Source organism: Erpetoichthys calabaricus, chromosome 8 (assembly GCF_900747795.2).
Source record: "Erpetoichthys calabaricus chromosome 8, fErpCal1.3, whole genome shotgun sequence".
Classification (NCBI taxonomy): Eukaryota; Metazoa; Chordata; class Cladistia; order Polypteriformes; family Polypteridae; genus Erpetoichthys; species Erpetoichthys calabaricus.
This window is the reverse complement of record NC_041401.2, coordinates 10,975,129-10,999,768: the sequence shown is the minus strand read 5'-3', so window position 1 is coordinate 10,999,768 and position 24,640 is coordinate 10,975,129. Positions and strand designations below refer to the sequence as shown.

General features: G+C 40.5%; 1 protein-coding gene across 2 annotated transcripts in view; it reads left to right on the top strand.

The window, feature by feature from the left end:
• The window catches only part of rbm45 (RNA binding motif protein 45), a 77,090-nt gene that overhangs the window by 2,228 nt on the left and 50,222 nt on the right, over window positions 1–24,640 (top strand). For both annotated transcript variants that reach the window (XR_003716889.2, XM_028806231.2), the window contains exons 2-4: window positions 17,711–17,833; window positions 18,384–18,510; window positions 24,356–24,478. Coding sequence is in view for 1 of the 2 variants with exons in the window: in XM_028806231.2 (XP_028662064.1) it covers window positions 17,711–17,833; window positions 18,384–18,510; window positions 24,356–24,478 (373 nt within the window). In the remaining variant the exon portion in view is untranslated. The remainder of the gene's footprint in view (window positions 1–17,710; window positions 17,834–18,383; window positions 18,511–24,355; window positions 24,479–24,640) is intronic.

Below are 24,640 nucleotides of genomic sequence, written 5' to 3'. Positions count from 1 at the left end.
GAAAAGTTTTTTAATATGTGCAGAGTTTCTGTGGTGTCTCTATTTCAGTCTCAACTACATGGACATTCTGGTTTCACTGAAGGATTCACGCACTTTTAAATTCTTTGAATTAAACACTAAAAATGCACTTGCCGTGCCATAGATTGTTGTTAAAATAGTCGATCCTTGGCTCTGTGGGTAAAGACAAATCACAGACTGATTGGTCGTTGTGAGTTGTTAGACAACTTTGTAAATGTAAAAAGAGTCAATACTTGATTGTATGGGTGAATGGGACAACTTTAGTAATCTTTGTCCCGAATTGTTCTATATTAAAATAGGGCAACAGCTTAGCTATTAGCTAAACAAATTAGTTTGGACTGAATGGTCTCCTCTCCTTTGTCAAATTTCTTCTGAATGGATGACCAGCATGGCCAGGAGAGAGCCTTCCACTTTATAATAAGACAACCTATTTGGGTGGACATACAGGGTGGGATTCAAAAGTAATGAGCCTTTGTTCAAAAAGACAAATTTATTGAGCAAATCGGTACAACTAATTACTAGTCTTCAAAATAGGCACCTCCTGCATCAATACACTTTTGTAGGTGGCTTTTCCATAACTCGAAGGTGTCCACGTAGGCCTGTTCCGGGATGGCTGCAAGGGCTGCCTTGACATTTGCTTGGATGTCCTCGATCGAGTCGAAGCGTGTTCCTTTCAGTGCTGATTTTAAGCGCGGAAACAAGAAGAAGAAGTCAGAAGGCGATACGTCCGGACTGTAGGGAGGCTGGGGGACCACCGGAACGTTCACCCTGGCCAGGTAGGCGCTCACGATGAAGGCGGTGTGGCTGGGCGCGTTATCGTGGTGAAGCTTCCAGCTGTCCTTGATGTCCCTTCGCTTGCACGCGACGCTTCTTTTCAGCCTTTTCAGGACTTCCAAGTAGTAAGCAGCATTCACGGTCTGTCCTTGCGGGACAAACTCGTAGTGGATGATCACCTTCACTCCGAAGAAGGCAATGAGCATGGTCTTCGTCTTCAACGCCTACTGTTGCTCTAACGAACTTTCCATTCCGCCGTGTAACGCACTACTGCACAGGGGTTCCCGTCAAGGCCGATTTCGGAGCGGTAGGAGCCCCGTTGCGTTGTGAAGCCAACACCCACCGTCGCCGTCGCTGGCAAGTGGGGCGCGCGGTGAGGTACGTTCGCGTCAGAACAAAATGAGGCTCATTACTTTTGAATCCTACCCTGTATTTGTAATTGGATGTGGTAGCTAGCTTGCTTTGCAAACCTGGTAGTCCAGAAACACTTTGCATGAAAACAGCTTTATATACGGGGGGGTGGTTACCTGCAACTTTCTACAGCAGCACTTATTTGTAAAGTTGTGCTGCACATGAGAGCATAGGACTCTATCTTCTGTCCCAGTTTAACCAGCATTGTGGAAGAGAATGTTTCAGTAAATAGATGACGTTTTTTTAAAGTACAGTCAAACCTTCAATAGTGTCTTCAGTAGTGCCTTAAATACCATCCAGCCGTCTCTGTTAAGGGGTCAACTCAGAGACAGACAGGTGGGTGAGCCTGTGTTGTCCTGGATATTGGACCATCTGTCAGTTTGTGAGGCTCAAGGACTGTGTGAGCAACACTGGAGCACCACAAGGAACAGGCCTGTCACCAGATCTCATCACTCTGTACACCTCTGACGATAAATATAACAGCAGGTTGGATCACTTGCACAAATACCCGGACGGTTCTGCACTTATGGGGTGTGTTGATAAAGGGGATGAGACAAAGGAGAGGAGTCAAGGGGGAGAACTTTGAGAACTATCTAACTTTATAAAACCAAGGAACTGGTGATCGACTTTCATTACACCATGAGCCCCTACGTCCAGTCAATATTCAAGGAGTGGATGTAGAGGTGCTCCACTCTACAAGTACAGTGGTACCCTCCGGTCACAACTGTAATTCGTTCCAAAACTCCTGGACGCGACCCGAACGTAATTTCCCCATATGATTGTATGTAAATACAATTAATCCGTTCCAGACCGTATGAACTGTATGTAAATGCAAAGAATTATTATATTATTATTTACGCATGTACCACGTGCACATTGGTGCGCGTCATACACGAGGAAATTTTTTTTCTGTAATGTTTACTACTTCTGCTTGGGCTCTCTCTCCCTCTTGCTCGCTCTTTCGTCATACAACAAAAACAGAAGGGCATTTTGCGGAAAACGTGCCCTAAACGCTTCCTATACAATCACAACGCGCGTCGTACACGGGGCAAATTTTTTTCGCGATTTTCTTTGTAAAAATTAGGGTGCACGTCTTACATGAGGGCGCATGGTACACGAGTAAACATGGTATTATTAAATATATATTTTTTCAGCACAAAAATAGTTAATTATACCATAGAATGCACAGTGTAATAGTTAACTAAATGTAAAAACATTGAATAACACTGAGAAAATCTTGAACAACAGAGAGCACTAACATTGTAAGAGTTCGCGCTTGACCCTTACGAACCACTCGCTGTAAACACTTTTTTATAAGTTTTAAGCACAGGGCAAAAAAAATTAAATGCCACTTCTCTTGCAAAACTTTTCAAGCCATCCTCTACTGGCTTTAAATTCCTCACCTTCGCCACTCGAAGAAGGATTTTTTTTCAGCAAATTGCCATGAATCTTCCTGGCTTTCTCGCATATTATCACCTCACGCTATCCCCTGCAAGTTGCTTCTCGTTCAACCACACTAGCAACAGTTTTTCCACCTCTTCCAGCACTTGAGGCCTCTGCTTGGTTAACATTGTAACTCCTTTTGCAACATCAGCTGCTTTGTTAGACCCTGTATACGCAAACAAAAGAAAATGGGAAATCATTGGCGCGTACAAACGTGCATAGGGAAACTGGCCGCCAGTGTTTTTGTTCGCCACCCGATTTGTACATGTTCGGAAACGTTCGTGACCAGAGGTTCTACTGTACTTGGGTGTCCATATTAATGATAGGTTGGACTGGTCTTGGAAGACAGAGGAAATGTATTAATAAGAAAAAAAAGGCAGACAGTTGTTTTAATTTGGGAAGTGACATCCTTCACATCGTCTACAACTCTGTGGGGACCAGTGTGGTGTCCTGGACTGGTAACGTCACCAAATCAATAAGCTGATTGAAAGAGCAGGCTCAGTTACTGGACGCACTCAGGTAAAAGAGAGAGTTAAAACAGACCTGAGTGTCATTATGAAGTATGCTGCACATCCTCTCTCTGACACATCACCACTGAGGGCTTTCAGCCAACAAATTATTCGGTATTAGTGTGTCAGGAAATGTGACTGGGGCTGCTTTATATCAACAGCAATATGGCTGTATAGTGCCTCACTGGGACTGTGACAGCCAAGTCAGAAGTTTTCTTTGTTTTTCTTTGTTCACACCAAAGTGCATGTGTATATTTATTTATTTACCTGTTTATGCATGTATGTATTTATTTAAAGAGCTTCTGTAAAAAGCAAAATTTCCCCCCCACAAACAAATAAAGTTGTTTGTGTCTATCCATCGATCCAACCCCAATTATCCAAGGAAATGTGGACCGATGCTATCTCAGATAGCTGAGAACTCAATTTAAATGGATGGTCCTGTAGTGCCAATGCTGTGAAGAGAAGGTGGAAATTGACAGGGTGGGAAAGAGAGAGATTAGATATAGATGTGAAAGGCGATAGATAGATAGATAAATGTGAAAGGCACTATATCATAGAAAGATAGATAGATAGATATTTTATTAATCCCAAGGGGGAAATTCCCATACTCCAGCAGCAGCATACTGATAAAGAAACAATATTAAATTAAAGAGTGATAACAATGCAAGTATACAGACAGACAATAACTTTGTATAATGTTAACGTTTACCCCCACGGTGGAATTGAAGAGTCGCATAGTGTGGGCGGAGGAACGATCTCCTCTGTCTGTCAGTGGAGCAGGATGGTGACAGCAGTCTGTCGCTGAAGCTGCTCCTCTGACTGGAGATGATCCTGTTCAGTGGATACAGTGGATCCTCCATGATTGACAGGAGTCTGCTCAGCGCCCGTCGCTCTGCCACGGATGTCAATCTGTCCAGCTCCATGCCAACAATAGAGCCTGCCTTCCTCACCAGTTTGTCCAGGCGTGAGGTGTCTTTCTTCTTTATGCTGCCTCCTGAGCACACCACTGTGTAGAAGAGGGCGCTCGCCACAACCGTCTGATAGAACATCTGCAGCATCTTATTGCAGATGTTGATGGACACCAGCCTTCTAAGGAAGTATAGTCGGCTCTGTCCTCTCTTGCGCAGAGCATCAGTATTGGCAGTCCAGTCCATTTATCATCCAGCTGCACTCCCAGGTATTTATAGGTCTGTACCCTCTGCACACAGTCACCTCTGATGATCACGGGGGTCCATGAGGGGGCCTGGTCCTCCTAAAATCCATCATCAGCTCCTTGGTTTTGCTGGTGTTCAGGTGTAAGTGGTTTGATTTGCACCATTTAACAAAGTCCTTGATTAGGTTCCTATACTAATAGTTTAGCTGATGTCACCAGGGAAATGCACTGCTCACAGTAGTCCGAGGTGGGCTCTATGCAACTGATAGATGGAGCTCTCAATTCACCTAATGCTGTCCATAGAACGCGGGGTTGCAGTTCCCACCGGCAGTTTCTCACAGCACTTTGAAAAGTATAAACACACAAATCTTAAGGTAACAAAACAGTAGAGCTCATGCACACGGTTAGTCCTAATGACACCCTGACAATAGCCAAGGAGTGCAGTTAGAGAGGAGTGAATGAGTCCTGCCCACATTCTCACAGTCACCGGCTCCACAACCGTTCATTTGGTACAGACAAGCTTAAAAGTATAGTGTGTGCATGCTCAGTACAGTATTCACTGCAAAGCTTTAATGAATTATAAGAAAGTAGTGTATTATCAGATACTGCGGAACCTTTGGAAATCGGGGCGCAGATAATCGGGCTTCTACTGTATTATGTCATGTGATGCAGGGTCTTTTCCCAATATGATATGTAAAAAATATTTGATCAGAATTAAACTGAATGCCGTTTTAATATATATGTATTCTCAAATTTTTGTTTTCAGACCCAATCAATTAGTTTCTCTGTCATAAACATCATTAATTTGACCTTCAGGGTTATTCTAAGGTGCAGCAGGTCCTTTATGAGAGCCAGTGGTCAGTGTATAGAGCTACATTAAAATTTGTCATGCTTGGGCCATTAAGTGGGTCCTCATGTTAGAAATTTAGGCCTGAAAATGCATTTTCACACTTTACAGTGTTTGGGCTAATAGTAAGGAGTGTTTCCAGAATCTCCTGACCCACGGGGAGGTTTTATTTTCTGTTAGGAGCTCAGAGTAAATATTGGTTAATGGTGAGCATCTTGTTTTTTTTTTTTTTTTTTATCAGATTCCCTGCGTGATCTTTCTAAGGCAAGAATAATGAAGTATCCATCCATCCATTATCCAACCTGCTATATTCTAACTACAGGGTCACGGGGGGTCTGCTGGAGCCATTCCCAGCCAACACAGGGTGCAAGGCAGGAAAAAACCCCCGGGCAGGGTGCCAGCCTTCCACAGATAATGAAATATACTGCACGGTTTACGGAAAAGTCGCCACTCACATTTCATCTTCAACAATTCACCTCCCACACTTAGCCCCTCAAATTTCGCCTTCCTCAATTTGCCCCCTGTAGGTAATGAGTAGGTTACAGAAATGTAAAAAATGCACCTAATTTTTTTATATCTTCTGATTTATTTTGGTTTAATACATGCACATGTTAAAATTGCCAAACAATTAACCAAATACGTGAAATACAATACACCTGGAATCTTAAGGTTAACAAAAAGCATATGGAATATATTTAAGTAGTGTTCATTAAGATGATTATTGTGTCATATAATGTTTTGAATAACATATAATGTTTTGAATAACATATCAGAGTTTCAATAAAAATTACAGTCCCATTTTCAATTTATTCTCCAGGCCAATTAAACCAGGTATACGTTAAAGTCACTGTTATCTCCGTAGTCAGAACAAACTAATTTAACATTTAAAATAAAATAAAGAATTTAATGTTTAAAACTCAGTTGTATGCAATGCCTCTAAGGTAATCAATCACATTATGATTTTGAAAATCTTGGGACTGTTCCTTTGATTCTAGCAGAAATCGTAGTATACTTTCTTGTTTCTTTGATTGCCTGAATTACCGGCAATTAGTTGTGTAATTTCGAAATTGTGCAGCCCTTGCTGTTTCTTTAAAGAATAAATGAATTGGTAAATATTTGGGGAATAAAGTAGCATAAGTTTTCCTGAAATCCCCTGTGCCCCCCCCCCCCCCCCCACGTCGTTGTTCGTATGTTGCTGATCATGCAGCGTTCATTTGTCAAAATTCCACAATTCGATAGCAAAAAAATGGGTAATTGCCGGCCTCTCCGTTAACGTCTTCCAATATATGTATCTTCAAAGTAGTTTGCAATCACCATGGCTTCACTGGGGAAGTCATTAGCTTCAACTAAATCTTCAAGTAAAGGTTGAATAACATTAGCAGGAGGAATAAATGCCAATGCCAGAATCATGCGTATCCAATGAACAAATTCATGGTCTTGTTCGTATCGGGTGAAACATGGGGGCAACTTTTCCAGATCCCATATTGTACACCTCTCATTTGGGAAGGTTAATGGCTATTTCTTACAGCTGAACATTTGAAAATTTGTGATAGGAGCATTGTTGAAACATTTAGACCATGTCATGTGATCAGGTAAATGCTGATTGTTTCAGGTCACTTTCTCAGCTCTAGCAAGCCCTCTCAGTTGAAAACAGTTACTGCATATGCTCACGTATAAGTCGGGTCTTGAAACCTGAAAAAATCGATCATAAAATCAGACCCCGACTTGTACGCCCGCTCAAAAATGCGACATTTGACACATTGCCTCCTCCAATCTCACATCATTTTCACAGACACGTCGAATTTTGTTGGCAGCAGCGCAGTTACCAATTTCTTTCGCTACTTGAACAATGTTTAACTTAAAACCAGCTTCATATTTTCTTCTGACCGAACGCTCCATCGTAGATAAGGGATGCTCTTACCATAAAGGTGTATGAGGTTGTGAGATACAAAAAACACAAATCGGTGCAAACATTGCTTCGGAATAGTTTGGGTATTACTATGTGGTCACGTAGGCACAATAGAGAGAGAGAGGGAGGTTAGGGAGCATACGCTGATACGGCACATTGCCGCACCGACATAGAAAAAAAAAGGCCGTGTGCTCCATGGTTACTCTCTCAGGTGGCCGTTAGCATATCATAATGTCTTTTCAGCATTCAACTTATACGGCTGACATTATAAAATACCAGAAATTATACGATAAAATCAAGTCCCGACTTATCTGCGAGTATATACGGTACCTGCTGCATCGGTGTTAGTTTTTGTTGCCATGTTGTTCATTTCATGAAACAACTCGGCACTAAATCAGCATTTGTTAGAGCTTGCAGGCTGACTAATATAATGAACAGTCTAATGTTGCTGTTCTATCTCATCTTTCCACCCTAAAATTAATTTTGCCTTAAAACAAAAGGGCCGCTGTTGTCTGTGGTTTTTGGATGCTCTCTGCATATTACACGGTACATTCTCTGACTTAGCTGTGATGCTGTCTCCTCCCTGAAGTCATTGCTACTTTGCAGAATATCATCCATATTTAATCCGCTGAAAAAGTTCTTGCAGAGTATCTGAAAAGTTATTTTCCATTTATTATTGGTAAGATGTTGCGTGAAATTATGTTTCCTTTCACCTTTTAACTGATATCGAAACAGTAGTGGCACAATTTGTGTTCTCCTCTCTTAGTAACAAAGTATAAGTCAATTACTACCTTAACTGACTTATAATAATGGCGTTGATTCTGGTATTGTTAGTAAACTTGTGAAATTCACAGATGACACTAAAATTGTAGGAATGGCAGACACTGAGGAGAAAGAATTCAAAAAGACCTTGAGAAGCTTCAGAACTGGGCGAACACTCAGAAAATGGAGTTTAATATTAAAAAGTGCAAAGTGCTACATGTGGGCAAAAGGAACCTCAATTATAAATACAAGATGGGAGACACTGAGCTACAGGAAGCAACCTCTGAAAAGCATTTAGGGGGTTTATGTCGACACATTTGCATTGACTAAGCAATGTGCAGAAGCAATTAAAAAGACAAATAAAATGTTATGTTCTAGCATAAAGACTTGAATGTAGGTCAAGGGACGGTATGCTCCAACTATTTAATGCACAAGTAAGATTGCATCTGGAGTATTGTGTGTAGTTCTGGTACAACGGTATACGAAAGACATAGCAGCACTCGAAGCTGTGCAAAGGAAAGCCACCAGGTGCATTCCAGGACTTTAGGACGTGTCATATTGTGACAGATTTAGAGAGTTAAACCTTTTAGCGTCGAGCAGAGCAGATTGCTTGGGGACCTAATCCAGGTATTTAAAATCCTCAAAGCCATTGATCAAATAGATCCATTGATATTCTTTCTGCTTCAGGGTGAATCTCGTAATTGAGGACATCAGTGAAAATTAATGATACGTGCATTGAAAAATAAAGCCAGGAAGCACTTCTTTCCATAAAGAGTTGTGGGATTCTGTAACAAACTACCACGGCATGTGGTTGAAGCAGAAACAATAAAATACAATACAATTTATTTTTGTATCGCCCAAAATCACACAAGAACTGCCGCAATGGGCTTTAACAGGCCCCGTCTCTTGACAGCCCCCCAACCTTGACTCTCTAAGAACATGAGGAAAAACTCCCAAAAAACCCTTGTAGGGAAATGATGGAAGAAACCTTGGGAAAGGCAGTTCAAAAAGAGACCCCTTTCCAGGTAGGTTGGGCGTGCAGTGGGTGTCAAAAAGAAGGGGGTCAATACAATACAATACAATACACAAAACAGAACAAATCAAATCCTCAATACAGTATAAAAATAAACATTTTACAAATACGGAGCAGAATTTAACTGTAGATGATATCACATAATATGATTTGGATTTGTTCAGAGTCCTGGAGACCTCAGCCATCAAGCTGCTTCCCCCATTTGGCCATTCCACAGCTGAGACAGCTCTGGGCCAGCCAATCCAATGAAAGGACCCCTCTACCCGATGATTCCTGCGATCCTCCATCAGGGATGACTTTACCTTAGGCAGGCAAAACAACTTGGCAGGTGGGCCGTGGGCACCAAGTGCCACATTTGAGTACCGAGAAGAGAAACAGAACAGGTGAGGGTTAGTAACAAATTCTAACTATCATGTTACTTATGTTTTAGTGCTAGTGACTAACAACAGAGATGCAGTCTGTACAGTTAATCAGCAGCTCTAGTCAGGGTGTGCTAAACTGAAGTCGTGAGTCTTCAGTTGGGATTTAAAAGCTGAGACTGAAGGGGCATCTCTTATAGTAGCAGGCAGACCACTCCACAGTTTAGGGGCCCTGCAACTAAAAGCTCGACCTCCCACTGTTATTTTATTAATCCTTGGAATCATAAGCAGACCGAGATCTTAATGTGTGCTCTGGTTTGTAAGTCATGATAAGTTCAGACAAGTAAGCCGGACTTTGGCCATTTTAATGCTTTATATGTTAAAAAGGAGGATTTTGAAATCTGCCCTAAACTTAACCGGGAGCCAGTGTAAGGACAACCTTTGAAAAGAATCTGTATGAGATATCAGAACAGCTGAGCTATTAGCTAAACAAGTGGGCTTGATGGAATGAATGGTATACAGTTAACTTTTAGCATTCTTGCCCTCACTGTCCCAGTTGCTTTAACTCTGTTGTTCCTCTTTCTTGCATTATAGACTTGCCGCACAATTTCACTATATCGCTTACTAGTGGGTGTGTGCGTTTTGGAGGGTGGTGCGCTATGAATGCTGCATTTATAAACAACACCCAAGTTAAGAAGGAACATGAGGATTAGGTTCTTTTTGATTTTTATTATATTGTTTTGATTAGGAAAATATTGTATCAATCCAAAACATTTGGTAGACTGCTGGTCTTAGTGAGTCTGTAGTGATTGTCCAAAACTAAAAACTGAGTCCCAAGTGTCTGGGCTTTTGATTTGTCCAACCATGTCTGTGCAGATGCACTAGAAGTCAGAGGTCCACTTTTTCAATTGGGTGGTCAATTTCACCTGGATAAGCTGCTGGCTACTGACTCGGAGGCCCCAGGTTCATGGCCAGCCTCTCCATGAGAGGTCAGGGTCATGAGTAACTTCTCGTCAGTAACTGCTGTCCTAATACTATAGGTCGATTAGTCTTTGTGTTGACATTCTTTAGTAATTGTGAGGCAGATCTTGCTTTATTTTAAAGCAAACCATGTTTCCATTTTTTTGTTCTAATGTTAAGACACAAAATATGAAAATTGTTAATTTTTATGGAATGCTGTTTCTTTATATAGCACGTACCCCAATGAGTAAGTACTGTCAACAAGTCTAAAATGTGACAAATCATTTTTCAGTAGGAATTTTTATAATATGTAGGTGATGTAACTTAAAAAATAATGAAGAGAAATTGTGCATTTAGAACAATAGTAATGGAGATCAGACCGTTCAGCCCAAAAATCTCATCCATCCTATCCACCTAAATGTTGACTGAATTTGTTCTTGTTAATGTCCGGGGAGATAAGGATGATTTAACTTGTTAGTATTTATTATCTGCAACAGAAATGAGTCACCCTGCTATTAAGATTCTAATGATGAATCATTCTGACTCTAGAGTGCTGCTGACTTCATGTCCATTCATGGGCGCAATAACCTGGACTTGCGCCCCCCCTAACGTTTTTTTTGAAAGGAGCCCACTAATACCAATTTGTTCTTTTTTTTTAATTAATGATGTATCATAGATGCATATTTTATTATACCTGCTTAACTTTTATCGACATTTATCTAACTCTATATTTATTTTTCTAGTATCAGAATGTAGTTTAAGTTAATTTGTTTTGGTTTCAATAGATGTATTTTTCCTATTTTCAATTAGTTTTCTTTTTTTCACATCTTCGCGCCCCCCTTTTTGTTATTTCGCACCCCCTACGGGGGCCCGCCCCACAGTTTGAGAACCACTGCCTTAAATATAAACCTGTGGTACAACTGGACACTTCTGACCTCATCTTAATGCCACCTACAAGTCTGTTATTGACAACAGCAGCTCTCTTATTCAAGTTAGAGATCTTATGTTAATGGCAGCATTATAATATTTATATTATTGTTGAGCTTCACTAAAGTTTTATTTCCCTTTGGGACAAATAAAATATCTAATCTGAATTGTCTAAAACAGCATCAAGTCAAGGTTTGAAGGTCCTTAAAGTCCTGCTCCCACCACACTACTTGCTCACTTATTCCATGTGCCCATAGAACTTTGTGTGAAGAAAAACCTAACATCTGTGTAGTTCCCATTTGTTACAGAATGCATTCTAAAGTGGCAGCTCGTGTCTAATGTACTAATTCTTTTTTTGTAATTTTAAACACTTTCATCATGTTCTTTCTTGATCCCCATTTGCTTAAACTGAGAACGTTAACACCTTCTGTCTCTCCTCATAGCTCATTGTGCTTAGTCTTCTAATTAGCCAAGTCACTCTTCTCTGGACTTTCTCTAGTGCTGCTATGTCTTTGTTGTACTATGCAGACTAAAACTGTACACAGCACTCCAGGGGCCTCATGTATAACGCCGTGCGTAGAACTCGCACTATAACATGGCGTAAGCACAAAAGCGGGATTGTGCGTACGCACAGAAAAATCCAGATGCAGGAATCTGTGCGCATGCATACTTTCACGTTCTTCCACTACATAAATCCCGATCAGCGTGAAAAGTAACGCACGTCCACGCGCCTTCTGTCCCGCCCCAACTCCTCCCAGAATTACGCCTCTTTGAATATGCAAATCAATATAAATAGCCTTCTGTGAAAAGACAATGGGAAAAGCACAGGGGAAAATATAAGAATTTCAGCGAATACCAAGTGGAGGCAAAGGAAAAACGTACTATTTGTTGGTTTAAACAGTGGTATAATCAACAAAAGAAAGTTGATCGAGTGACAGTGTGTTGGAAAAACTCGAAAGATCAAATTCAAAAGTCGCACAGTGCCCGAAATAAAAAAGAAATCACATATCAAAGTCGCCGTGAAAAGGCAAGTCGTAGCCCACCGTCTGAGTGTCATATGAAAGCGTATTAGGGTACAAACAAAAAACATAGGCACACAGTGGGGAAAAAAGCACGAAATGTCAACCTTAATCTCGAAATTTCCACTTTAATCACGTAGTTTATTTTGCCATTAAAGTAGAACATCATAAACTTCATCTTAAAATCGTTTAATTTACTAGTTTCTCAAGTAGCATGTTAAATGCTTTGTTCTGTGTTTTATCTTCTATGTGCTCTATGTGTGTGAATCACTACGTGCTTCCGTTCTTTTTCTTTCTCCGACAGGACACAGAATGCATTACATTCGAGATATTACAGCTCTCTGAATAATTAAAATACTGAGATGTATACGTGATATCATTTTCATGATGATAGGAATGAAAGCATGTTATTAAACATGGGAACACGGTGGCGCAGTGATTGTTCATATCTCACGCAAGAGGCTTGCTGCACCATGTGCGACCTTCGATGAAATAATTTATTACAGAAGTACTGTCTCTTTTAAACGTACTAACCTCCAATTCCTGTCCATACTTTTCTTTCTCCAATCGCCACACAATCAGCTCTGTAATAGACGTTAAGCCATTTGTAAGCTTAGAACGCCGATTCTTCAAAACTTTTAAGGAACATTGAAATATCTTCGTAGTACATGTTTAATTATTCTATTCGTCTATCCTTCCAGTGTCGCGTCAGCACCAGCAAGAATACAGCGCAAGGCAGGAGCTATCCTTGAACTAGCTATACGCTGTGGCACCGTGTCCTCACATGTTTAATTATTAACAATACAGATTATTTAAATGAAGTTAAAGTTTTATCTTTATACTATAAGTAACATATTTTGCTGCATTTCATCTTAAAAATGATATTGTCATCATACGCGCTTTATAAAGTAGCGCAGGTTGTGCAATATTATAACTGTAGTGTAAGTTTACAGTGAGGTGATTGTACTTATAAGTACAAACAGTTCTACAAGGACCACTTGATGGACTGATTGAGTGCGTTTATAGTTCTTGGGATGAAACTGTTTCTGAAACGCGAGGTCCGTACAGGAATGGCTTTGACGCTTTTTGCCGTGGTTGAGGGAGTGTGTACTTGAAACTGTTTACCGATAATTCTCTTTCCGATCATCTGCTGCTGTGATTCACACTCCGATACAGTGATATAAATACTCCGAGTGGTGCAGTGAGAGTAATATGGAAAAAGATGATCCGCAGTGGCAACCCTTAACAGGAGCAGCAAAAAGAAGAACAAGATGCAGTGAGCGTAACAACGCTAAAGCAGTTATGGTATTTGGAATACTATGGCTATTCCCTGGCCCATTATATTGCAGCAGGTTAATTACGATCAGATCCATTACACTAATAAACAATATGCAGTTAATTTCAGTGTATTTACAAAGCCACGTCAGGAATGTGGAGCTAAGAAAGAAAGGATGAGCACACAGGAACAGTAGTTTGACCATTCTGTGGACCATTATATTGTTACAGGTTAATTACAATCAGATGCATTAAATTTATGAACGATATGCGGTTAATTTCAGTGTATTTGATAAAGCCGCCGCCGTGGATGTGGATCTAAGAAAGGGTAACCACATAGGAACAGTAGCACTGCTTTGACGCTGGGTGCCGCCAGTCTGCAAAACCGAGCGGAGAAATTGCGTACGCCAAGGTATGAGTTACCGTGGAAATGTGCGTGGCTTTACGCCAAGTTTAGGTTTTATACATCGCGATTTGAGCGTGGAAAGGTTCGTACGCAACATTTCTGTGCGTACGCACCGTTTATACATGAGGCCCCAGGCGAGGCCTCACTAATGTGTTTTATAACTTAAGCATAACCTCCCTTGGTTTGTACTCCAGACATTGTGATAAATAAGTTTGTTAGTCATTTTAATTACTCTTGTACACAGAATTGATGTAGATAGTGATGAATCTGCTATGACTCTTCTCATAATGGGCACTTTCAATTTTCAGACATCCAATTGTGTATTCAAGTCTAACCTTTCTGCTTCCTATGTGTAATATTTAACATACATTACAATTTATATGCCACAAATCTGCTCAAGCCCTGTTCTGATGTAAGATTTTGCATATACGTTGATACATATTTTGTATGTCTTTATTTGTAATTTAGGTAAAACAATGTAATTTAGTGTTACAGTAGTGAGTGCCGCCCCCCCCCCCCCCCTTTAAGAATGGGTCTCTTTGAATTTTACGACAGAGTTGGGGGAGGATTTGCCTTAAACCAGTTTGGTGAGTGTTTCACTGCTAAAGTCTTTCAACCCCTGCAAGAAAGCCATAAAGACATATGGTCTTGGGGGTGGCAGGTTTTAAGATGTTGTATTCCCCCATTGGTCTGAAGTATGGCTGTTTGGAATTGTCTTCTATCAGAAGCTTTTAAGTACCATGATATCCAATTGGCTGTAGGGGTTGGACCGAGAATCTATAAATCTGCTTGCTCAACCACATTCTCTCTCTCTTACCAAACTGATAAAGACCATAACATCATGAACTGAAGAAGACAACACAATGGAGAGCACAACTCGGCAGCCATATTGAGGCAGGCAATGCAGCCTATTCTGAAGAAAGCTGAATGATGCTTTAACTCAGGCATGCGCAACCTTTCCGCTATTGACGGCCGCACTACAGACTTTTTACTTTAATAACGGCCGCCAGTAAGTCCAAGTAAACTTAATAATGTTTTATGATTTATGTAAAAATTTACAGATTACACATTAAAACAGAGTATGATATATCTGACAATATTGAATTTACTGGTCTACATATGTAAAAAAATGTCTACGAAACGTCATATAGGACAAAAAACCTTTACAGCAATTGTTTCAGGAAGTTTGGAAAACATCGCCATTAATGGCTTCCTTGCTCTTGCATGTTTGCAGACAGACTTGCAAAGTCAGGGGACTCGCTGGAGACCATTAGGAGATGGCAGTGCTACATCGAATGCTACTTCCATTTGTTTATCCACGCTGCACCATCTCACCCCATTTCTCCCAGGAAATGCGGAGTAAGCTCGAGAGTCCCTAGGCCTCGATGAATATATAAAGGGCAACATTTTGGTCAACATACCGACCCGGCTAAGGAAGGTTCTGCGGTGTTTGAGATTCTACACTTGCAGGAGTCTAGAGACCCCAGAGTCCAAATCGGCTTTCGGCGTCACCATACCGACCCGGCCGACAAAGATTCCGCGGCGTTGAGACCCCTTACTCGCTGGAGTCCAGAGACCCTACACCTGCACGGCCGCCATTACGTACACTTTAATATACACGTCCACGGCCGCCAAAGTCCTTGCCCACGGCCGCATGCGGCCGTACGGCCGCAGGTTGCGCACAGCTGCTTTAACTAGAGACATTTTTAAGTAACTAACAAGTCTGTGTGCCGCCTGAAACTACACATCACCATTTAATCAGGTTGTATGTTTGCCAATATTCAAATGTACTTTGCATATTGTTATTATTTATGATTATTATCAATAATACAGTATTTTATGTGTAACTTTGCTCCTGCTTGTCTTTTTACTACACCTAATTGCCTGAGGTTATAGATATAGAAGGGAAGGTAGGGATAAGTTATATACTATAATACCTTATAAACAGTGGTAAGTATGTGAGATTAGGCATTTTGACAAAGGATACTTATTAATAATACAACAGGGGAAAGTAGAGCAACATATTACTCTACCAAGACAAAACAAGCCCGTATTCTGTCCAGGTCCCTCTGTAATGATATAGCTGATTCTACATTCTGCTTGCACCTAGTTTGGTGTCATCTGCAGACTTAAACCATTTGTTTTTTATATTCCTTGACATGACCACAAAGTTGATCATCGAACTGAGGCCTAGGGTGTCCTGGTGCCAAGTGCACATATGAACACCCCTATGCTTGAACATGGTGTTTGTTATGGACAATCCGTGATGAGCACAGAAGTCCAATAACAAAACACCACTCGGGTTCAGATCGGGCGGGCCATTCCTCCCAATCACGCCCTTCCAGGTCTCACTGTCATTGCCCACGTGAGCATTGAAGTCTCCCAGCAGTACAAGGGAGTCCCCAGAAGGTATGCCCTCTAGCACCCCCTCCAGGGATTCCAGATTATATATTGATTTTTAAAATATTTTTTTTTAAAAATAGCAGCAAACCCTAAGGTAAACCACTTTTAACATCATCTAATTCAGTTAAGGTTAAACGTGCTCACTCTTTCTGCCCCTTAAAAAGCATAGTGAACAAGTGACATGATGGTTGTGACCGTAGAGGTAAGAAATGCAATCAGCTTAGCTTCAGTGAGAGAAATGAATGAAAGAGGAAACAAGCCCCTTAAGGTGTGGCTCTGTGACACATTTTGCATACAGTAGGTCCATGTGCACTCATAAATGAAAGGGGAAACGAGCTGCCTATGGTGTGGCTCAGGGACATCTTTTGCATACAGTAAGTATATGTCTGGTAGTTGAGTCATGACAACTGGACTTCCTTCTTGTTCGGTAGATACGTTTCACTGCTCATCCAAGCAGCTGACGAAGCTGCTTGGATGAGTAGTGAATCATATCTACCGAACAAGAAGGAAGTCCAGTTGCCATGACTCAACTACCAGATAATTTCACCTGGATGACTGAGAATCTTCACAGACAGGTAAGTATATGTGTACTCCAGATTTCTGTTACCCTGAAAACAACCTCACAGCTGAATTATGAAAGAGAAAACAAGCCCCCTAAGGCTGGGGATATACTTAATGCTACGCGACATGTGAGCTTGAGGACTCTGCTGCTACACAAGCAGTATACTGACTATACTTGCACATGTACTTTAAGTAACTCTCGAGGATTCCACCAGATGGCAGTGTGAGAAATCAACATCTGGCTTCGCTTTGTTGTAAGTTGATGGGGAAAAAAGATGTTAAAAATAAAAATTATTTGCAGTCTGATGCTGATGTGAAGGTACAAAAAAAAAAGAACGTAAAGCGTCACACTAACTTGGTATCCATTAAGGTGCCTGACTTTTTTTTTTTTTTTTTTTTTTTTTTTAGTAGCTAAACTACTTAACAACAATTATGCCAACAATTGTGCACCAAAACCAACAACTAACAGTAGCTCATCCATCCATCCATTGATGTTCCAACCCGCTGAATCCGAACACAGGGTCACGAGGGTCTGCTGGAGCCAATCCCAGCCAACACATGGCACAAGGCAGGAACCAATCCCGGGCAGGGTGCCAACCCACCGCAGAAAGTAGCTCATCAATTAATTTAATTTTTTCATCACATTCAGCCCTGCAAGTTTCATTGGTCTCTGTTTTCTTGCTCTTTAACAAATGTGAATTTTAAGTGTCCTTCTAACACATGTGATTACATTCTGTTATCGCTCTTTGTGAATATGACTAGCTGTTACAGAGACGCGTATTAATAAGTGAGTGATAACTAACTCTAAGATGAAGTCACAAGAAAGTTTCAAACTGCTCCAGCTTTCAAAACTGCTTACTGTTCAGTAGGATAGCAGTGCCACTTTATGATCTTTTTTTTTTTTTTTTTTTTTTTTTTTTTTTTTTTTTTTATAACACTAGGTCTTCATAGCACAATCCAGAGGCTCAGGAAGCCATCGAGATTTAGAAGATGAGGACCTGACCCGAATCTTTGTGATGATCCCCAAGTCTTATACAGAAGAAGACCTACGAGACAGCTTTCAGGTGGGACCAGTGTGGTGGGTTTGATTCACATTTATACAGATTTGCGAGTCCGCTTGGTTAACAAGTTTAAAAGAGTGGCTCAAGTAATTATGCACAGTGCTCACTAGTTGAAAGGAAATAATATAATAGTTTAGCTTTGCATTTCTTTACTGTAGTACTTGGGTGTTGTACCGTGTTAGCCATTATGAATGTAGAGAAAAGCCAAGCAAAATGACACCTTTTATTGGCTAACTAAAAAGATTACAATATGCAAGCTTTCGAGGCAACTCAGGCCCCTTCTTCTTTGATTACATCTTGCCTGAAGAAGGGGCCTGAGTTGCCTCAAAAGCTTGCATATTGTAATCTTTTTAGTTAGCCAATAAAAGGTGTCATTTTGCTTGGCTTTTCTCTAAATTTCTTTACTGTAAAACAGTTTGCATTTTGTCATATCTATACAATATCAGATGTTGAATGATAATGCGTCTGATTCCTTACTGAAAAATGTATTCCATTGTAAATGTAGTTTTTTTTTTCCCCCCCAATCCATCTCTCTCTTTTCTGTCCCCCTTAGGAGTACGGTGACATTGAATACTGTGTTATTTTAAAGGACAGAAGCACAGGGGAGAGCAGGGGCTTAGGTTATGTAAGATTTCTGAAACCTTCCCAGGCAGCATTAGCGATTGAAAACTGTGATAGAGGTAAGGAATTCATAATGATTTGTTTTGCCTTTTGTTGATAAGCTTGAAGTATTTAAAAAAAAATAAAAATAAAAAAAAATAAAAATGGGAGTGGTCTCCCCTAGACGTATTCTCAGATATGGGTGTGGATTTTTGAGGAGTAAACCACAAGACAAAGATTATATTTTTATGTTATGTACATTAAAGAACCATCAACAACAAATCAAATTAAAAATACCGTGTATTGAACAATTATTATAAAAGTTGAATAAATCAATCTCTACAGCTGCATGAATAAAAAAGTACCACTTCCGGTTAGCTGAAATAGCCTAAAAGTTGTAAAAATCTACGTTTTGTACCTAATACTTGTATGCAACATTTGTTTGACCTAAGTGAAAGCGTACTCAAGTAATCGTGTTTACATACACACACAGACACACAGACATAATTCCAAAAATGGTATTTTTGGAGTCAGGGAGGTCTAAAATGTCAAGATTCATCAAAATCTTGAAATGGAATTTTTGGAGGACTATACTACTTTCCCTACAGTTCATATACGAGAAAGTCAGGGAGGTCTAAAACGTCGAGATTCATCAAAATCTCGACATCAAATTTTTGTGCGATTATAATACACCAATAATGATGCAATGCACAATAACATGCAGTGAATACACTTGACTTGAGCATTCCTAGTTTTCATCTTCTTTCTCTGCACGTTTAGCATTCGGTTGCTCAGAGGTTGAGCTTCCTGAGCAGCTCTTCTTTTTTCCACCCTAGCGGCCCATTTCTTCTCTTTTTTCTTTTCACGTTAAAACCGATTAAGTCAGTGTTTGTGTTGCAATCACTTAGTACGTTTTCCCTTAATTTTTCACTTAAGCTGGCACTTAAGTCTTCACTCTGTCTCAAGAATGATTTAAGATATGGAGAGGTAGAGGAAGTGACGGCAAAGGTGGTAGGGAATGAGAACGGCGCCCATATGCATGCATTGCATGGCCGCCTTGCTGGCCGCTGTTGAGAATTGATTCTACAATAAAATAAAATGAGGAATAACCTTGGAGGTCAAGCATCACCCCAAAAGCGGATAGTAGACGTCACGTCGTATATGTGTACCAAATTTCAGGTGAATAGGTCAAACCGTTTGCTAGCTGCAGGTAATTTTAAAATCCTGGACAGATGAACAGACAGCCATGGTAGTGTATTATATAAAAAGATTCCTTATACTTCGTTTACGAGAAAGTAAAAACAAACTTATTGCATTTTATTTTGTAGTTAACTTTTTTTATGCTGGGTTTATTCTCACCTAGTGTTCAGAGCTGACAAGATATTTCCTGGTTCCATATAAACTTGAACTGGGTATGTATATTGGTAAATGGATGGGACAATGATTTCCCCCCCACATTAGATGACCTTTTCAGTCGTAGCATTCATTTTGATGATCTTAGCGAGTCAGAGGCAGTTGGTGGCGTACTTCAGTGAAGCCAATCATTTAATGTGCTCTGCCCACTTACGTGCCAGCTTAAATGAAAAATTAAGGAAAACGTACTAAGTAGTTGTAACACAAACATTGACTTGATCAGTTTTAATGTAAAAAGATGCCAACGAAAGAAGAGAAGAAGCGGGCCGCTAGGGTGGAGAAAAGAACAGCTGCTCAGGAAGCAGCAAGTGCGTCAACCTCTGAGCAACTAACTAGTTTGCGTCTTGCTCCAATAAAATCAAACCCAATCAAACTCACTCTTATATTGGGCTGTGTGTGCAAGAGAGCGGACAACCAATGAATACTCATCTGGAAGTTCAATTTATAGAATGTAGCAAGGAGGAATAAGTAATGTGTGTTTTGCACCTTGCAAACAGAAGAGAGGCTTGTTTTTCTGATGTTTCACATGTGATGCCCCTGGTGCCCAGAGCCTTCGCATTATTCATTTCCTGGGACATCGATAGCCATGAACCGAGGATGAACGAGTGCACTGAAGACACAAAAGAAGCTAGATTGGTGCAAAAGTAAATAGTGCAATTTATTCAGACTGGCAGTGTCCAATAAGTAATGTGCATTGCAAATCTCCTTCCATAAATAAACACTCTAATAAAGAAGCCATGAAAACAAATTATCTTCATTGGAGTAAATTAATAAATAAAGAGATCCTAATAATTGATAAAATCTAGAATAAAAACCTAGTTAAAATAGGGTAACTTTACTCTATTTTCCTGCAAGCTTTAGTGGATCCCTCTTCCTTGCCTCTCCCACTAGCAAGCAAAGTTCTCCTTCAGACGGCTTTCGTCCCAGCTGGTAACCCTTTTAGATGCCCAAAGCCTGGCTTCATCATCCCACCACCATCACTTGGCATGCATAGGATAATCTGCAAAGCTAGTGGTCGCTCCTGCTCCTTTAATGTTCAACAGGAGCAACCAACCCCTAGAACGCTAGACCTCTCGCTCATTAACTGACCGCAGGGCCTCCTGTCCACCGGTACCGGCTCCCACTCCTGACCCTTCTTTTTGTTTACATAAACTCTAGTTCTTGATTTGCTTTCTACCAAATGTCTTTCGTTTTCTCTTTTTCTTTTCATTCTCAATCATCTGATCTCTTTTGTGATCTTGTACTCTCGGCTATCCTGCTCAGACTCCTGGGTGCTGGTGCTTTATGACCTGCGTAGTGTCAGTGAGGAAACCTGCTGAGCTTATTGCATTTGCATAGTAAACGCGCAATCAGCCAATTTCCCCACTGCACACCCCATGGCCACATGGCTTTTCGCACATCCAATGAGTCTGAGCCACACAGTTTTTATATAACTATCCTGCACCACCATGGACCCCTAACAATGCTGCTTCCTCATGTAATACTAAAGCAGAGTAGAAAAGAAAAAAGGACAGAGACTGCAGCTGAACTCGCCATCGCTGCTAATTTGTTAATGCTTTATTCAGTGCCGGCTCTGTCAGGCAAAACAGGGGCTTTGGACCTTCCAAACAGAAGAGGGACTTGTCTGTGTGATGCCTCCTGTTTTACCTACCCTGACAAAATGGAAAAAGAAAAAAAAATAGAGAGCCAAGATTGCTGCTGAGCTCATTGCAGCTGTTAACACTTTGTATAGAGCCGGCTCCATTGGGCAACACGTTATTGGCTGTCACAAAGAGGGTGCTGGAGGATCATTGCTTGGTTGATAAAGTAGACGTGGGCAGCAGTTTTCAGTCGCTTAATTTGAAATGGTGCAGCAATGAGATCAGTGATTCCATCCATGCATTATCCAACCCGCTATATCCTAACTACAGGGTCACGGGGATCTGTTGGAGCCAATCCCAGCCAGCACAGGGTGCAAGGCAGGAAATAAACCCCTGGCAGGTCGCCAGCCCACCGCAGGGCACACACAAGGGACAATTTAGAATCGTCAGTGCACCTAATCTGCATGTCTTTGGACTGTGGGAGGAAACCCAAGCAGACACGGGGAGAACATGCAAACTCCACGCAGGGAGGAGCCGGGAAGCAAACCCAGGTCTCCTTACTGTGAGGCAGCAGTGCTACCACTGTGCCGCCCGAGATCAGTGATTGCAGTCAGCAAATCTGACAACCCACTACTAGAGTTGGGTAATGTAACAACAGCTTTACTTGCATGTCCCGCACAGACTAGTGACAGTAGCTGTGACAGAATACTATTAAAAGACAATGATGTGACACAGTGAATGCATCACCTTACATTGAAGGCAGTAGCAGGTGGTAGAGGTAAGAAACACACATACAGTTGTTAGTGTACCGTTCCATTCAAACGTCTGGACATACCTGGCCAAATTTCATTATTTGCTGAGTAAAAAAAAAAAAAAGTAAATGCATCAGTTATAGAAAAAAATATTATAATGCAGTGGAACTATTTTTAAAAATATGAATGCACAGTTACGATTTTTTTGATGAACTGAAAACTGTAAAAATAAATTAAAAAATAAAAGGATGAATATATGTCTGTCCAAGCCCTGTATGCTGTCTAAGTCTGTTTGTAATGATTGAAAAGATTCTTGATTATCTGCCAAGCCACCTGCCTTAGTCATCTGCAACTTAACCAGCTTGTTACTTGTACAGTGGTGCCTTGGTTTGTGAGCATAATTCATTCCGGAAAAGTGCTTGTAATCCAAAGCACTCGTATATCAAAGCGAATTTCCCCATACGAAATAATGGAAACTCAGATGATCTGTTCCACAACTCAAAAATATTCATAAAAAAATGATTAATACAAAATGTAAAGTAAAATACATAAAACAAATTACCGGACATTTTACTTTTGAAAATAATTGTGGCTGGTGTGAGGGAGACGAGAGAGAGAGGAGTGAGAGAAGAGGAAGAGGAGGAAGGTTATTGTGTAGAACAACTTTCACTCTAACTAACAATCACTGCTGTCTGTTGGCTCGCACACAAAATAAAAAAATGCTTTACGCACACACACGTGGTCACAATGCTATAGTAAACAGTATCTGCTCGTACGGATGTTGACTATATGAGTAAGGCACGCCAACTAAGGCCGAGCATGGGAGATGATTACCCACAATCCCGCAGCGAGAGAGAGAAGAACCATCCGCTCAGCTGTGATCACGTGACGCTCGGCAGGCAACGCGTATACGTACTACTTGTATTGCAAGACCTCACTCGTTTATCAGGGTTAAAATTTATTAAAAATTTTTGCTGATCTTGCAAAACACTCACAGACCAAGTTACTCACAATCCAAGGTTTTACTGTATTCCTATCTAAATCATTTACTGTATATTAAAAATAGCAGCGGCCCCTGCAATGACCCCTGCTGGTCATCCACTCTTAAATTCAGCCGATTCTGATGAGGTTCCTTGCACCATCATCCTCTTCTGTGTCTGAGCCAATTCTACACACCACACCCTGAACTGCCAATTCTTTTAGTTTGATGCCCAACCTCTCATGTGGCACCTTATCAAATACCTGATGAGGTATTAAATAATTCACGACATCAAAAGTAAGCTTGCAGTTTAAAAAAAAAAAAAAAACTCTAGGAGATTCAGAATTTAGGGCTCCAGGTACCCTCAAAAGCAGTGCTCAACCCTCATAGATTCACACAGAAAATTGCACAAAAAATGTAATAAAGAATCCATTCACAAAGCTGACACAATTTATTCTGTTAAAAGACAACTTCAACTCATCTGTTTAAGAACACATTTAACTTCACCCTCTCGGTTTAAGTGCTTATGGTGGTATGCAGTATCATAAATAGTGTCGTTTGTTTATTATCAATACTTTGCATATTATTCTGCTTTATTGTTTCCTATAACCAAAGATGTTCTGTTTCTTGTATTTATCTTTATTTGATGTTTAAATCTGTGGTAATGGTTTCTATCCAGTGTTATTTATTTGCTTTTTTCCTGTACTCATATTCCGGGTCTACCTTTTTGAATATTTATGAAGCACTTTGAACATGGGAAATGTGCCATATAAATAAAATGTATTATTATCACTGCTGTTATGACTGTGTACCTTGGAGGCTGAAACGAAGAGCTGCCAGTTTAGAGAGAACTGTTGTAGCAGGCTTCACCTCCCCAGGGATTTGCCCAACCTTCAAATTATATTTTGGACCACAAAGTCAGAAACTTAAAGTGCCTTGATGTAAATTATACAAATAAGCCCAAAGCATTTTAAGATTGTTTGCTATGCTGTACTTACAGAATTCACAGCACAAAAAAATCGGAGATGTTTTACAAGGTATAAGCCATGAAATAGACTTACTCTGTTTCTCTTTTGTAACACCCCACCAGGAATGACAATGTGTACTTCATAAAAGTGGGTATAGTTTGGAACACCTTATATTTTTCTGTGTGTTCATGTTTGCTGTTTTAGCTTAATTGTGATTTTCTTCTTTTATGTAGATTTCAGAGCAATTCTTGCAGAGCCAAAAAACAAAGCACAGTCATCCACAGACTATGAAGGTTTTGGTAACAGCAGGACAGAGCACGTCAGCCATGATGTGGGAATGAATACCTATTCTTTTGGTATGTTCTCTCCTAAATTATTTTTTTGTATTTTATTATGTATATTATATATGGAGTCATTTAGAGCAGTGGTCTCCAACTCCAGTCCTGGAGAGCTACTGTGGCTGCAAGTTTTCACTCTAACTCTTTTCTTAATTAGTGGCCAGTTTTTGCTGCTAATTA